General features: G+C 52.0%; 1 protein-coding gene across 1 annotated transcript in view; it reads right to left on the bottom strand.

Annotated features, from left to right (window-relative positions):
• TBC1D19 (TBC1 domain family member 19) overlaps positions 1-12,368 on the bottom strand; it is a 34,589-nt gene extending 22,221 nt beyond the window's left edge. The window contains exons 1-8 of the mRNA XM_078881244.1: positions 12,204-12,368; positions 11,595-11,689; positions 8,764-8,836; positions 3,210-3,255; positions 2,439-2,505; positions 2,101-2,175; positions 1,218-1,281; positions 1,040-1,086 (exon numbers count right to left, since the gene is read on the bottom strand). Of these exons, the coding sequence (XP_078737370.1) occupies positions 1,040-1,086; positions 1,218-1,281; positions 2,101-2,175; positions 2,439-2,505; positions 3,210-3,255; positions 8,764-8,836; positions 11,595-11,687 (465 nt within the window). The 5' untranslated portion in view covers positions 11,688-11,689; positions 12,204-12,368. The remainder of the gene's footprint in view (positions 1-1,039; positions 1,087-1,217; positions 1,282-2,100; positions 2,176-2,438; positions 2,506-3,209; positions 3,256-8,763; positions 8,837-11,594; positions 11,690-12,203) is intronic.
• Positions 12,369-15,427: the final 3,059 nt, after the last annotated feature.

Here is a 15,427-nt window from a genome sequence, read left to right as displayed (position 1 = left end):
ACTGGTTTCTTCACATTCTGCAAATGGAGGTGCCACTGGTTTCTTAAAATTCTGTAGATGTAGATGCCACTGGTTTCTTCACGTTCTGCAGATGTAGATGCCACTGGTTTCTTCACGTTCTGCAGATGTAGATGCCACTGGTTCTTCACGTTCTGCAGGTGTAGATGCCACTGGTTCTTTACGTGCTGCAGATGTAGATGCCACTGGTTCTTCACGTTCTGCAGATATAGGTGCCACTGGTTTCTTCACATTCTGCAAATGTAGGTGCCACTGGTTTATTAAAATTCTGTAGATGTAGATGCCACTGGTTTCTTCACGTTCTGCAGATGTAGATGCCACTGGTTTCTTCACGTTCTGTCGATTAGGTGCCACTGGTTTCTTCACGTTCTGCAGATGTAGATGCCACTGGTTCTTCATGTTCTGCAGGTGTAGATGCAACTGGTTCTTCATGTTCTGCAGATGTAGATGCCACTGGTTCTTCACGTTCTGCATATGCAGATGCCACTGGTTCTTCACGTTCGGTAGATGCCACTGGTTCTTCACGTTCTGTAGATGAAGATGCCACTGGTTCTTCACGTTCTGTAGATGTAGATGCCACTGGTTCTTCACGTTCTGCAGATGTAGATGCCACTGGTTCTTAACGTGCTGTAAATGCAGATGCCACTGGTTCTTCACGTTCTGTAAATGTAGATGCCACCACCGCCATCTATTGCACGGCGGTTGAACTTACGACTCTTGAACGGGCAACTGAACACATGGACAGGTTTGTTCGTATCTCTGCAAATTCGTAAGTCGAATGTCCGTAAGCAGAGGAGTCCCTGCACTTCCACGCATATGCTATCCCCCTTCACCGGCCCGCACTGACCAGCGCGGTGACGCACAATTAAACAACCGTCTGACGACACAACCCGGAGAGACACGAGGTGAGGTGGGAGGGAGACCCCTCACCCAGCAGCAGATTGATAAAAGGTGGCCGCGCATGCCACACGAGCTACTGGGTAACAATTGAAACGTGCGTTTCCGTCAACTCTGATCTTACCTCGAGGAAGTCCTTGGGCGCGTAGACAGGCCGGAACCGACTCAGATCTACGAGAGAGAGACGCGTACACACACGCCCGTGAGGTCGTACAAAATTCACGGGCAGAGTAAATCCGTCGCTGAATTGTTGAGCTGCAGCGAGGGTGTCGCTTCTCGTCTCAGGTCGCTCTCCTTCCTACCTGGTTCGTCAGACCCCATCTCACTCCATTTGCTCAGTAGCCCTTTCTGCTCTTCAGGCGAACGCTGAAGGTCGCGTGGGAGTGGAAAGGGGGGGGGGGGGCGCAAGCAAGCACAACGCGAATCAGTGCGCCAACAAAACACATGCAGTTGTTAAAAGTAGATGAACAACAAGGTACTGCCCTCTATCAATCCGCAGCTGGGTGAAGGCCGCCCCTCCCCCCGCCCCATGTCACGTCAAAGGTGCCCAAGTGTTGTTCAGTATGTGTGGCTTCTTGTCATGTCGTACCTTCGTAGAAATCCGAGACGTTTTTTTTTTTTTGGACCATCCCAAAGTGCATATCCAGGCGTGAATTTCGGATTTTTGGGATGAATTAGAAAATCATGCACTGACCCATGAAAAATTAAGGTGATGTTGATACCGCTGCGCTCAGTTTCCGGCTGTACCTACCCTTTAAAGGGCACCGCGGTGGCTAGGAGTATATTTGGAGTGTGCATGTTTCTCTCTCACAGTAGCGAGATGTTAACTACCTCGCCTGGTATAAAGGAGGTCGTGGGTTGGATCCTGACCTTGATGCTTGCTGGATATTTGCAGTTTGTGGTGTCTCTCCCCATGGTCACGTGGATTTTTCTCCGGGTCCTCCAGTTTTTCCCTCCGCATTTCGAATCAACGTCACGAGTTTAAAGTATTTGGCTGCTATACATTTCCACGTGAGGATTATAAGTCACTCCGTTGAGCTTTCATTTTTGACAGCCAGCTCGCTTATGAAAAAAAAACGAGCGATATAGCCCAAGAGAGCCTTACTTGGTAAAATAAAAAAGTAGTTCAGCTTAAGTTTTCCACCACGCCTCAACCTTGAGCTCGATCCCAACCCCCCCAAATACCTTCTGATAGAGAGTGACTCCGAGCTCCGTGCACATGCTGTTCAAACTCTTCATCACCCGCTTCTCCCACTGCGCCTGCCGATGGGGGAACAAACGGAGGAGCTGAAACCAACGACCATCGCGGCGGCCCAGTGGTGGGCACGCTCGCCGCGCCGTGCGTGCGTGCGTCGAACTTGTTTCGCACCGCCGTACGTAGCCGACCGTGCGAGGTGCGGGAAGAACGAACGATGGCAACGCAAAAAAGCAGCTTTAGAAAAACGAGTTCGTCGATCCAGGCGATGATTTTAAAGTGCGCAGCTCCCAGCGACGCGTGGCTGCGAGTGGTCGACGGGAACCACCTGTGCTCGCCGCATGTACGCCAGGGGCTCCTTCCTCAGCTCGGGCGACAGCGCAGCGCTCGGCAGCCTGGGCAGGATGGGGCGGCCCGCGCGACGTAGGTTTAGCGTGAACGAAGGGAACGTAAACAAAAACGAATCGCGCACGCGCATTGATTCTACAACGCTTTCCGGCAAGCGGTTGGAAGTTATTAATTCGTGAAAATAATGGCAGTGGCATGGCCATGTCCCCTGGAAGCAACATTTTATTTAAACTATAAACTATATATTTTAAACTATTACATCCCAATGATATTAAACAATTGTTTTTTTTCTACCACGTGAGGGCCACTGAGCTTTTTTTGCAGAAGCAACCTGGGCCACAAATGATAGCTCAATGAAGTGGCTTATCGGGTGGAAAATTTACAGCAGCCAAATAATCGAAACGCACGTTTCTATGTGGAGGGAAACACCGGAGGACCTTGAGAATAATCCACGCGACCACGGGGAAAGAGACACGCAAACTCCAAATATACAGCAGCAGGCGTCAGTGTCGGGATCGAACCCATGACCTCCTGCATACCAGGCGAGGGAGTTAACATCTCCTAGCCACCACGAGATGAGAAGAATCTTTGGTAAGAATGGAACAGCAACACAACTTAATTACCAACTTCTCGCACTCCGCTACTCCCGATGCAATCATCTGCACACAGCGTTGTAATACGTTTTTTTTCTGGAAGATTTGCTGGAATTGTAATGTAAAAACGAGATTGCAAAAATGAAGCCATCACTCACACGCTCATCTCTCTGTAAACAGCATTCTGGAGTTTCGCTTTCCAACCTGCAAACAGAATGCACACACAAACCGACCTCGCTCCACCGTCAAATAACGCGCACGGCCGACGCGCACTTAATACGCAGACGACAGAAATCCCCTGTGCAACCGCTGTGCGCAGGTACACGCACACGTGGAACCCTTGTGTCGATGCACTGCTGGACGAGGGGCCTTCGCGCACCTTGTGGGTCACGGGGGTTCAAGCCGGGGATCGCACGCGGCGGGAACGTGGCAATGGGGGGGGGGGGGGGGGAAGGTATGGGGGTCGTCACACGCTTGCCGGTCACCACCACGACGGGGACCACGAGTTGTTCCAACACTTCAAATGTGGGACCAGAGTTGGGAGGGCAGGTGTGGTGAGGGCAGGTGTTGGGAGGGCAGGTGTGGTGAGGGCAGGTGTTGAGGGAGCAGGTGTTGGGAGGGCAGGTGTTGGGAGGGCAGGTGTGGTAAGGGCAGGTGTTGAGGGAGCAGGTGTTGGGAGGGCAGGTGTGGTGAGGGCAGGTGTTGAGGGAGCAGGTGTGGTGAGGGCAGGTGTGGTGAGGGCAGGTGTTGAGGGAGCAGGTGTGGTGAGGGCAGGTGTGGTGAGGGCAGGTGTTGAGGGAGCAGGTGTGGTGAGGGCAGGTGTGGTGAGGGCAGGTGTGGTGAGGGCAGGTGTTGAGGGAGCAGGTGTGGTGAGGGCAGGTGTGGTGAGGGCATGTGTTGGGAGGGCAGGTGTGGTGAGGGCAGGTGTGGTGAGGGCAGGTGTTGGGAGGGCAGGTGTAGTGAGGGCAGGTGTTGGGAGGGCAGGTGTTGGGAGGGCAGGTGTGGTGAGGGCAGGTGTTGGGAGGGCAGGTGTTGGGAGGGCAGGTGTTGAGAGGGCAGGTGTTGAGAGGGCAGGTGTTGGGAGGGCAGGTGTTGGGAGGGCAGGTGTTGGGAGGGCAGGTGTTGGGAGGGCAGGTGCTGGGAGGGCAGGGGTTGAGAGGGCAGGCGTTGAGAGGGCAGGTGTTGAGAGGGCAGGTGTTGAGAGGGCAGGTGTTGAGAGGGCAGGTGTTGGGAGGGCAGGGGTTGAGAGGGCAGGTGTAGAGAGGGCAGGTGTTGAGAGGGCAGGTGTTGAGAGGGCAGGAGTTGGGAGGGCAGGTGTTGGGAGGGCAGGTGTTGGGAGGGCAGGTGTTGAGAGGGCAGGTGTTGAGAGGGCAGGTGTTGAGAGGGCAGGTGTGGTGAAGGCAGGTGTGGTGAGGGCAGGTGTGGTGAGGGCAGGTGTTGAGAGGGCAGGTGTGGTGAGGGCAGGTGTTGGGAAGGCAGGTGTTGAGAGGGCAGGTGTGGTGAGGGCAGGTGTTGAGAGGGCAGGTGTTGAGAGGGCAGGTGTGGTGAGGGCAGGTGTTGAGAGGGCAGGTGTAGGGAGGGCAGGTGTTGGGAGGGCAGGTGTTGAGAGGGCAGGTGTGGTGAGGGCAGGTGTTGAGAGGGCAGGTGTGGTGAGGGCAGGTGTTGGGAGGGCAGGTGTTGGGAGGGCAGGTGTTGAGAGGGCAGGTGTGGTGAGGGCAGGTGTTGAGAGGGCAGGTGTTGAGAGGGCAGGTGTGGTGAGGGCAGGTGTGGTGAGGGCAGGTGTGGTGAGGGCAGGTGTTGGGAGGGCAGGTGTTGAGAGGGCAGGTGTGGTGAGGGCAGGTGTTGAGAGGGCAGGTGTGGTGAGGGCAGGTGTTGAGAGGGCAGGTGTTGGGAGGGCAGATGTTGAGAGGGCAGGTGTGGTGAGGGCAGGTGTTGAGAGGGCAGGTGTTGAGAGGGCAGGTGTGGTGAGGGCAGGTGTGGTGAGGGCAGGTGTGGTGAGGGCAGGTGTTAGGAGGGCAGGTGTTGAGAGGGCAGGTGTGGTGAGGGCAGGTGTTGAGAGGGCAGGTGTTGGGAGGGCAGGTGTTGAGAGGGCAGGTGTGGTGAGGGCAGGTGTTGAGAGGGCAGGTGTTGAGAGGGCAGGTGTGGTGAGGGCAGGTGTTGAGAGGGCAGGTGTGTTGAGGGCAGGTGTTGGGAGGGCAGGTGTTGAGAGGGCAGGTGTTGGGAGGGCAGGTGTTGAGAGGGCAGGTGTGGTGAGGGCAGGTGTTGAGAGGGCAGGTGTTGAGAGGGCAGGTGTGGTGAGGGCAGGTGTGGTGAGGGCAGGTTTTGAGAGGGCAGGTGTTGGGAGGGCAGGTGTTGAGAGGGCAGGTGTGGTGAGGGCAGGTGTTGGGAGGGCAGGTGTTGGGAGGGCAGGTGTTGGGAGGGCAGGTGTGGTGAGGGCAAGTGTGGTGAGGGCAGGTGTTGGGAGGGCAGGTGTTGGGAGGGCAGGTGTTGAGAGGGCAGGTGTTGGGAGGGCAGGTGTTGAGAGGGCAGGTGTTGGGAGGGCAGGTGTTGGGAGGGCAGGTGTTGAGAGGGCAGGTGTTGGGAGGGCAGGTGTTGAGAGGGCAGGTGTTGGGAGGGCAGGTGTTGGGAGGGCAGGTGTTGAGAGGGCAGGTGTTGAGAGGGCAGGTGTGGTGAGGGCAGGTGTGGTGAGGGCAGGTGTGGTGAGGGCAGGTGTTGGGAGGGCAGATGTTGGGAGGGCAGGTGTTGAGAGGGCAGGTGTGGTGAGGGCAGGTGTGGTGAGGTCAGGTGGAGAGAGGGCAGGTGTTGAGAGGGCAGGTGTGGTGAGGGCAGGTGTTGAGAGGGCAGGTGTTGAGAGGGCAGGTGAGGTGAGGGCAGGTGTGGTGAGGGCAGGTGTTGAGAGGGCAGGTGTTGGGAGGGCAGGTGTTGAGAGGGCAGGTGTGGTGAGGGCAGGTGTTGGGAGGGCAGGTGTTGGGAGGGCAGGTGTTGGGAGGGCAGGTGTGGTGAGGTCAAGTGTGGTGAGGGCAAGTGTTGGGAGGGCAGGTGTTGAGAGGGCAGGTGTTGGGAGGGCAGGTGTTGAGAGGGCAGGTGTTGGGAGGGCAGGTGTTGAGAGGGCAGGTGTTGGGAGGGCAGGTGTTGGGAAGGCAGGTGTTGAGAGGGCAGGTGTTGGGAGGGCAGGTGTTGGGAGGGCAGGTGTTGGGAGGGCAGGTGTTGGGAGGGCAGGTGTTGAGAGGGCAGGTGTGGTGAGGGCAGGTGTGGTGAGGGCAGGTGTTGGGAGGGCAGGTGTTGGGAGGGCAAGTGTTGAGAGGGCAGGTGTGGTGAGGGCAGGTGTGGTGAGGGCAGGTGGAGAGAGGGCAGGTGTTGAGAGGGCAGGTGTGGTGAGGGCAGGTGTGGTGAGGGCAGGTGTTGGGAGGGCAGGTGTTGAGAGGGCAGGTGTTGGGAGGGCAGGTGTTGGGAGGGCAGGTGTTGAGAGGGCAGGTGTTGGGAGGGCAGGTGTTGGGAGGGCAGGTGTTGGGAGGGCAGGTGTTGGGAGGGCAGGTGTTGAGAGGGCAGGTGTTGAGAGGGCAGGTGTTGAGAGGGCAGGTGTGGTGAGGGCAGGTGTGGTGAGGGCAGGTGTTGGGAGGGCAGGTGTTGGGAGGGCAGGTGTTGAGAGGGCAGGTGTGGTGAGGGCAGGTGTGGTGAGGGCAGGTGGAGAGAGGGCAGGTGTTGAGAGGGCAGGTGTGGTGAGGGCAGGTGTGGTGAGGGCAGGTGTTGGGAGGGCAGGTGTTGAGAGGGCAGGTGTTGAGAGGGCAGGTGTTGGGAGGGCAGGGGTGGTGAGGGCAGGTGTTGGGAGGGCAGGTGTTGGGAGGGCAGGTGTTGGGAGGGCAGGGGTGGTGAGGGCAGGTGTGGGGAGGGCAGGTGTTGAGAGGGCAGGTGTTGAGAGGGCAGGTGTTGGGAGGGCAGGTGTTGAGAGGGCAGGTGTGGTGAGGGCAGGTGTTGGGAGGGCAGGTGTTGAGAGGGCAGGTGTTGGGAGGGCAGGTGTGGTGAGGGCAGGTGTGGTGAGGGCAGGTGTTGGGAGGGCAGGTGTTGAGAGGGCAGGTGTGGTGAGGGCAGGTGTTGGGAGGGCAGGTGTTGAGAGGGCAGGTGTTGGGAGGGCAGATGTGGTGAGGGCAGGTGTTGGGAGGGCAGGTGTTGAGAGGGCAGGTGTGGTGAGGGCAGGTGTTGGGAGGGCAGGTGTGGAGAGGGCAGGTGTTGGGAGGGCAGGTATGGTGAGGGCAGGTGTGGTGAGGGCAGGTGTTGGGAGGGCAGGTGTTGGGTGGGCAGGTGTTGGGAGGGCAGGTGTGGTGAGGGCAGGTGTTGGGAGGGCAGGTGTTGGGAGGGCAGGTGTTGAGAGGGCAGGTATGATGAGGGCAGGTGTTGGGAGGGCAGGTGTTGAGAGGGCAGGTGTTGAGGGGGCAGGTGTTGGGAGGGCAGGTGTTGGGAGGGCAGGTGTGGTGAGGGCAGGTGTTGGGAGGGCAGGTGTTGGGAGGGCAGGTGTTGGGAGGGCAGGTGTGGTGAGGGCAGGTGTTGGGAGGGCAGGTGTTGGGAGGGCAGGTGTGGTGAGGGCAGGTGTTGGGAGGGCAGGTGTTGGGAGGGCAGGTGTTGGGAGGGCAGGTGTGGTGAGGGCAGGTGTTGGGAGGGCACGTGTTGAGGGGGCAGGTGTTGGGAGGGCAGGTGTGGTGAGGGCAGGTGTTGAGGGGGCAGGTGTTGGGAGGGCAAGTGTGGTGAGGGCAGGTGTGGTGAGGGCAGGTGTTGAGAGAGCAGGTTTTCCCTCGCTTCATTGTGGGTTCGGTTTGTGCGATTTTGCGTAGAAGCGACTAAACTATTTCGACTCAAAATTCGCGGTTCGGCAAGTCCTCGTTTAAACTAAAACTATTCAAACTAAACTTGTTATTTATTTTAATAGGTAAAGCCCACTGAACTGTGTAGCTCTTTTTCAGACGCAACCTGGCTATCACAAATGATAGCCCCACGAAGTGGCTTATCACGTGGAAATGTATCTTCTTGGTTCTTTCGGTAAAGTCACGTACAAGGGAAAAAAAAACATAATAGAATACAATTCTCACGACGTTTCGGCCACAACACAAGCAGCCGTCCTCAGGTGAAGAACAGGTCTGTCGGAAAGACAGCGTCTGAATGAACACCACCAAGTTTGGCAGCGTATATTTAAGCTGGGTTAGGGGAGGAAGGGCGCCTTGACAAAGGAATTTGCATATCAACAGAGGAATCTAGCATATTTATGGAAAATGCAGATATGGGATTAGTCACTACTTGTGGAATGCGTAGGAGGTGGGAGGGGTCCCAAAGTCAAAAAATGTGGAAATTTATAGCAGCGAAATACTCTAAACGCGTGATGTTGATGCTAAATGTGGAGCGAAAAACCGGAGGACCCGGAGATAAATCCACGCGATAACGGGGAGAGAGACACGCAAACTCAAAATATACAGCAAGCGTCAGGGTCGGGATGGAACCCACGACCTCCCGCATACCAGGCGAGGTAATTAACATCCCGTCACCGCGGTAGATGTGTTCATCACCATTTACAGATATGATCCCTCCCTCCTATGAGACACTATATAAATATGTGAATTATACAGCAATTGCAAATCATTGCAAGCCCACAGCGCAGAGAAACCTACTGACAATTCATGCACAGCCGGTATGCAAAGCTACGCCCCACGCAGGCGTGCATGTCACCTGACTTCTTCAAGGCGTTCCTGAGGTCTTCACTCAGAGTGGAGAGTCGGACTTCGTCACTCTGAACCTCTTTCTGAAATCAAGCAGAGACAAGATGCATCTCGTTCGTTTCTGGCCAACAACGCCGGCGACAATGCAGCACAAATAAACGCTGAGCTGTCAACCCACACGGTTTACCATGTATTCTTGTGCAGGGAAATTGAGTTTTCAGGTCCACGCGGCATACAGCCGTTTCAATACGGGGCTTTGTAGGATGAACGTTGAGATTTAGAAGGGGCACGGGGTGAGCAATAAAGTCTGAATTGGTCTGTAATAAGGTAGGGCACTGATAAGGGGTTGATAGGTATGCTATACACTACATTATACACTACTATACACTACATTATTATACACTACACTATACATTACTATACACACTATACACTACACTATAAACTACACAATACAATACCTGTCTACCCACACGGTTTACCACGTATTCTTGTACAAGGAAATTGAGTTTCCATGTCCACATGGAAACTCGTCAAGGAGCAGGAACCATCATCACGCCAACTCCGGTAATGCTCGCACCAGCGGGTTTTGGCTCGGCCATCGCTCGTACGACGACGGTGTCCACTGCATCGCGTGGCCCTTTCCAACGCGTTTCTGTGGCCGTCCGATACGAGGAAGCCACTCGAGCTTTGCACTTTTAAATCATCGTCGTCGAGATTGAAAACTCATTTATTTCAAACGTATTCATCTTCTTGGTTCTTTCGGTAAAGTCACGTAGAAGGGAGATAATAAAATAATAAAAATAAAGCATGATAAAATAATACAATTCTCACGACGTTTCGGCCACAACGCAAGCAGCCGTCCTCAGGTGAAGAACAGGTCTGTCGGAAAGACAGCGTCCGAATTCCGACAGCCCTGTTCTTCACCTGAGGACGGCTGCTTGCGTTGTGGCCGAAACGTCGTGAGAATTGTATTATTTTTTTATGTTTTATTTTTATTATTTTATTATCTCCCTTCTACGTGACTTTACCGAAAGAACCAAGAAGATGAATCCCTGCAGTCACGAAAGCTTTAAATCGAAATTTAAAACGCATTGTTTCGCTCAGTTCACCGTCCTTTGCCCGGCCCTTCGATTAGCACGGTTGGTCCAACGTGCGTGCACACACACGAGACATTGCAACTAGTACAGCGGTGTGAACTTCCCCACAAAGACGAAATGCCGAATTGCGAAATGCTAATCCCACGTGGCATGTCTGCAGACAGGCAGCCCGAATTAAGAGCTTGAGGCTAACCGTGCCAGGCTATGGCACTGAGATAAGACATCACGACGATTGCCAACCAAGTGGCATTAATGAGTGGACACTGTGGAGGTGTGGGACACGGTATTTTGCGACAACTATGTTCGAATCCAGCCTCGGCTAACATCAGTGGCAAATGCCACATGAGCCAGTCTTGCCCATCCTCCTCCTCTGCTCCCTCCCCCCCGCCTCACCAACCCACATTGACCAGGGTGGTGAAGTATGGTCAAACAAACGGCAACCACAACAAACGTCCATTTAGATCTGGGGTTGGGGAACCTTTTTCTGCCAAGGGCCATTTGGGTATTTAGAACATCATTCGCGGGCCATACAAAATTATCAACTTAAAAATTAGCCTGTTATATTTGGTCAAACATTTAATTATCTCACCCCTAATGCTATGGCTGGAACTGCTTCTCTTTGGCGAGGCGTGTGATGTTAGCTGGTGTTGATGATGTTGCTGCTACTCGCAGCTGCTTTTCCAGGTTTGCTCCGAGATTTATTGAATTTCGAGTCCCGCCTGCGGTTGCCTTGGCAGGGACATACCAAATGATTTTGCGGGCCTTGTATGGCCCGCGGGCCAAACGTTCCCCATCCCTCGTTTAGATTATATTGGTAAGAACCTCCTGGTTTCACCAGCCCACAGGGGATTATTGTGTCCATCTGTAGTGCATCCAAAAATGGGAGGGGTGGGGCTGGGTGGAGAGGGGAGGGTGGGGAGGGGCTGGGTGGGGAGGGGAGGGTGGGGAGGGGCTGGGTGGGGAGGGAGGGGCTGGGTGGGGCTGGGTGGGAAAGGGGAGGGGCTGGGTGGAGAGGGTGGGGCTGGGTGGGAAAGGGGAGGGGCTGGGTGGGGGGTGGGAGGGGTGGGGCTGGGTGGGGAGGGGCTGGTCACCCCGTGGTGCCCTTATAAAACTCAACGTTTAACCTACTCACGCCGGCTTGTGCCCGCCGTCACAGTCGGCCATATTTGCGGAATACACCACGCCGCCGTTGACCCTGGCCATTGACCGAGCAACCCAACGTTCCTACCAGCTCCCTCCGCAGGAATGTGTTTCCTCCAGCTGTGGATTGAATGTGGACGATGATGATGATGCTTCTCAATCTCCCTCTACACCCACAACATCCGTGACCCAACCCAACAATTAGAAGATTAACACAATGTTCATTAACGGCATGCCACGTACATTATGCATGTTGATTAACTGTGAATGACCCAACTAATAATAGATATCCATTGTCACTTACATGGCTACATTAACCACCACTCTGGTCTTCGCACCCTATTGGGGGCCGTCCATAAATGACGTCACGCACTCTGTGTGTCTCTCTCTGTCTCTGTGTCTCTGTGTGTGTCTCTCTCTGTGTATCTCTGTGTCTTGTCTCTCTCTGTGTCTCTGTGTTGTCTCTCTCTCTGTGTGTCTCTCTGTCTCTGTGTGTATCTGCGGTGTCTCCCTCTGCTTGTGTCTCTCTGACAGACACACACACAGAGAGGAGAGGGGGGAGAAGGCGACACAAGACGCGGGCCACCCTCTCTACTCTCACCGTGACGGCGCCGTGCAACCTCGAGTAGAAGTTGGAGTCGGCCAACTTGCAGACGATCTGAGCCGTGAGGAGCGCCGTTGCCTCCACGTCCATTTCTGTGATTTTTTAACAAGTTCAAGTTCATTTATTAGGTATAGCCCTGAGCCATTCGGCTCTTGAATCGGGTGCAACCGCAACAAACAAAAAAAACAAAAACATGAACAAAAAACATCTTAAAGTGAATATGTGACTAAGTGCAAACAGAAAATCCAAGAAAAGACAGCAAAATATTGCAGAAAAAAACACCGTACACCAACGCTGTGTGCAAAAATCCCAGTGGGATGCAAGTCAAACAACAACAACCATAAGACAACTTAGATTAAGGCCATCAGTCTAACTCTGTACTACAACAAACATGGCTAGACCAATACACTTTTCGAAATCACCAAAATAAAGCCATGAAAGCAATGAAAAGGCAATCATAGGAACTGTGACGGAATTTTCACAATAAATGGCATAAACATGTACTACCAAAACCCTGCAGCCATAGCTGGCTGCATGAGTCACTCCACAACAGCAGGAGCATCAATCGGAGTATTTAATTTTTCAATGCACACCACCACCACCCACCGCGTCCTTTCTTCACACGAGAGATTGACAATCGTTGATGATTATATATATTCGCACGGGCAGCGCGTGTTTGTTTAAGTGGGTGAACGCGAGGTGGTAGCTGGCTATACAAACGAGGGCGAAATCGCGAGTGGCAACGTCGACACAAATTTTTTTTTGTCGATTTCGAGGCCGCGTCGCCACGGCAACGCCGTCGCCGCGGCCGCCATGTTGGTAAGGGAGGCTCGACGCCGATTGGCGCGTGGGCAGCGGCGGGTGACGTCACAAGGGGCAGGCAATGGAAGAATTGGGATTTTTCGATTTAAAGGTTTCGTGACTGAAGGGATTCATATTCTTGGTTCTTTCGGTGAAATCACGTAGAAGGGAAATAATTAAATAATACAAATTCTACAATTAAAGTCTCACGACGTTTCGATTGCAACACAAACAATCATCATCAGGTGTGAAAATCACAGCAAGAAATAAAAAAAAACGACACTCTTAGATATTATTGTAAAAAAAATAAAAAGTCCATCCTATGTGCTAGTGAATTTAGTTTTCAAATTGAGATTTTTTTTTTTTTGGGGGGGGTACCCCCAGATCCCCTGGACGATTTGGTCCCCCCCAATGTTGACTCCGTGGCTACGGCCTTGACACAAATGTATTCAAGAATCCATTGCTGGGCCATTTGACCCATCTCTCACAGCCCGAACCATTACAGCACCCGGCATTCCCAAGGTGATTTCCCACCTACCTACGAGCCAAACTCAAACAATCCTGCCGAAACCTTCTTGGTCCATGCCAAGGGATAGGCAACCCGCGGCTCTTGAGCCACATACGGTGGGGCTCGTTAAGGGGCAGCATTGCGGCTCTTGAAATGTTGAGGGTTGGTTTTTGTGTTTTTTTGTTTTACTACAGAATAAAAAAAATGGCTCTCTTTGTTATTTTGGTTGCGGACCCCTCAACATAGGCATCAAGTTTACAAGGGAAATCCAGTTTACCATAGAAGTAAATTTTACCATGGGAGTCCAGTTTAGCATGGAAATATAGTTTAGCAAGGAAATCCAGTTTACCATAGAAATCCAGTTATCCATGGGAGTCCAGTTTACCATAGAAGCAAATTTTACCATGGGAGTCCAGTTTACCATGGAAGTGCAGTTTACCATGGAAGTGCAGTTTACCATGGAAATATACTTTACCATGGAAGTCCAGTTTACCATGGGAGTCCAGTTTATCATGGATATCCAGCCGGCGATCTGCAGCTCAGACCGCTGGTCTAAGGGTGGTCCAGATGTCTTGTGACACCCCCCCCCCCGCCCCATTTAATTCTATGAAACGAAGTATATATTTAAAGGTTTATTTAAAACAGAAATTAACATGCAAAGGGAGAAAAAAAAAACTTTGGGCGAATTAATTGGGGGGGGGGGGGGGTGTCACAAGACATCTGGACCACGCTGTACAGTGGTAGAGCATGAACAGACCTGAGTTCTGTGCGTGTCTCCACGTGTAAACAAAGCAATGTTAAATGTTACACTTTCTTTCCAGAGGCCAATATCACCAAGCAGCAATACTGCATGCGTTGGTTGCAGCCGCCAGACCAGAGACCGCTTTGGACTTTCTGATTTATTGGGTCCCACGGCCGTCTGAGACGGGAGGGAGTGCCTCTTGCCGGTAAGTAACACGTGGCAATTCGGCACGACCCTTATTGTGTGTGTTTGTTTAGCGAGCCCTGTTGCTGAGAGCCATAAAGTCAGAAGAGAGTTGGACTTTAGACATCCTGAAAGTGAGGCACACATATGTGTTGTGTGTGTGTGTGTTGTGTATTTGTTCCCACGTGTGCAGACACGCAGAAGGAATTGGCACGGTATATGGGAAGGCTTTGGGCAAATTGGAACGTGCAGTTTAAAATTAAGTTGCCGTCAATTACATTTTACGGTTTATATTGTGGTGAAAAAGCTAGCACTGTGTGTACGTATAAAGACAATCCCCCAAAAACTAGGATTTCATCTTATTGGTTCTTTCGGTAAAGTAACGTAAAAGGGAAATAATAAAAAAATGAAAATACAATTATAAAATCATAAAACATAATAAAAAATAATAAAGTAAAATGTTATGGTTTTATTTTTATTATTTTAATATTTCCCTTCTACGTGGCTTTACCGAAAGAACCAAGAAGATGAATCCCTGCAGTCACGAAAGCTTTAAATCGAAAACTAGGAATTGTTAAAGCTTTCCACCTTGACAGGTTAAAAAAAAGCATTAACGTTTGAAGTTTATCTCCCTATGGTGAGAGCTGGCCAAAGTCGAACAATGAAACCGCTACGGTATTCTAATCGACTATTTAGTTTTTTTGCGTGTGGTTGTTTACCGGGGCCACTTTTATATAAAACAAACAGGGTGCTTCTACATTTTTTTTTAACACTCATATGGGTCTATCGTTTTTAACGGAAAAAGAACGGACAATACACCGTAACGTGATAACAAATACTCTACTTTACTATCAGCTCTCTCGCTGGATCAGCAGTTCCACTGCTGGATGTTTTTTTTTCCACCTGAGGACGACCGCTTGTGTTGCGATCGAAACGTCGAGATTTATTTATTTATTTCTACCTACGTGAACCAAGGAGTCCGGAATCGTAGGTCCTTGTGCAACTTCTTATTCGGCACTTAATGATGTATGCATGCACCGATATCGTCCCTTTTTTATTTCACGCTTTCTATTAACTCACTCTGTCTGTTGTTGTATCCTCAAATCTTGTAACTCAATTTTAACCCACTTCCCAATGTGGTATCGACTGCAAACGTGGTATACTTATGTCTTACTGATGACAATACTATATTCTATCATACAAAATTTATCTTTTTAAACATTATTTTTATATGTTATGTTTCGGCTTGGGTCTAATTGTCCACGCTCAACTGACGTTGGCTGTAATTGGCCACGGTCCCTTAAGTTATGGCAAGCTTCGGGGCCACTTCCTGGAGTCGTGGAGTTCTGCCATTACTAGGGGCCGTCCATAAATGACGTCACGCGATTTTGGACGATTTTTGACCCCCCCCCCCCTCCTAGTCCCATCGCATCACAAAAAGTCAGACCCCCCCTAAAATATGACATCACAAAGCTCTCCCCCCCCCAAAAAAAATGTAAAATGCTTCAAATCGCTTTAAACTATTGTCATTGTAGTGCGTATTTAATGTGGAGCTGCACTCTGATGTTGTAGAAAACATTTATTAACAAGTCTATT

This window comes from Lampetra fluviatilis, chromosome 60, assembly GCF_964198595.1.
Source record: "Lampetra fluviatilis chromosome 60, kcLamFluv1.1, whole genome shotgun sequence".
NCBI classification, from domain to species: Eukaryota; Metazoa; Chordata; class Hyperoartia; order Petromyzontiformes; family Petromyzontidae; genus Lampetra; species Lampetra fluviatilis.
This window is presented reverse-complemented; position numbering and strand designations above follow the sequence as displayed.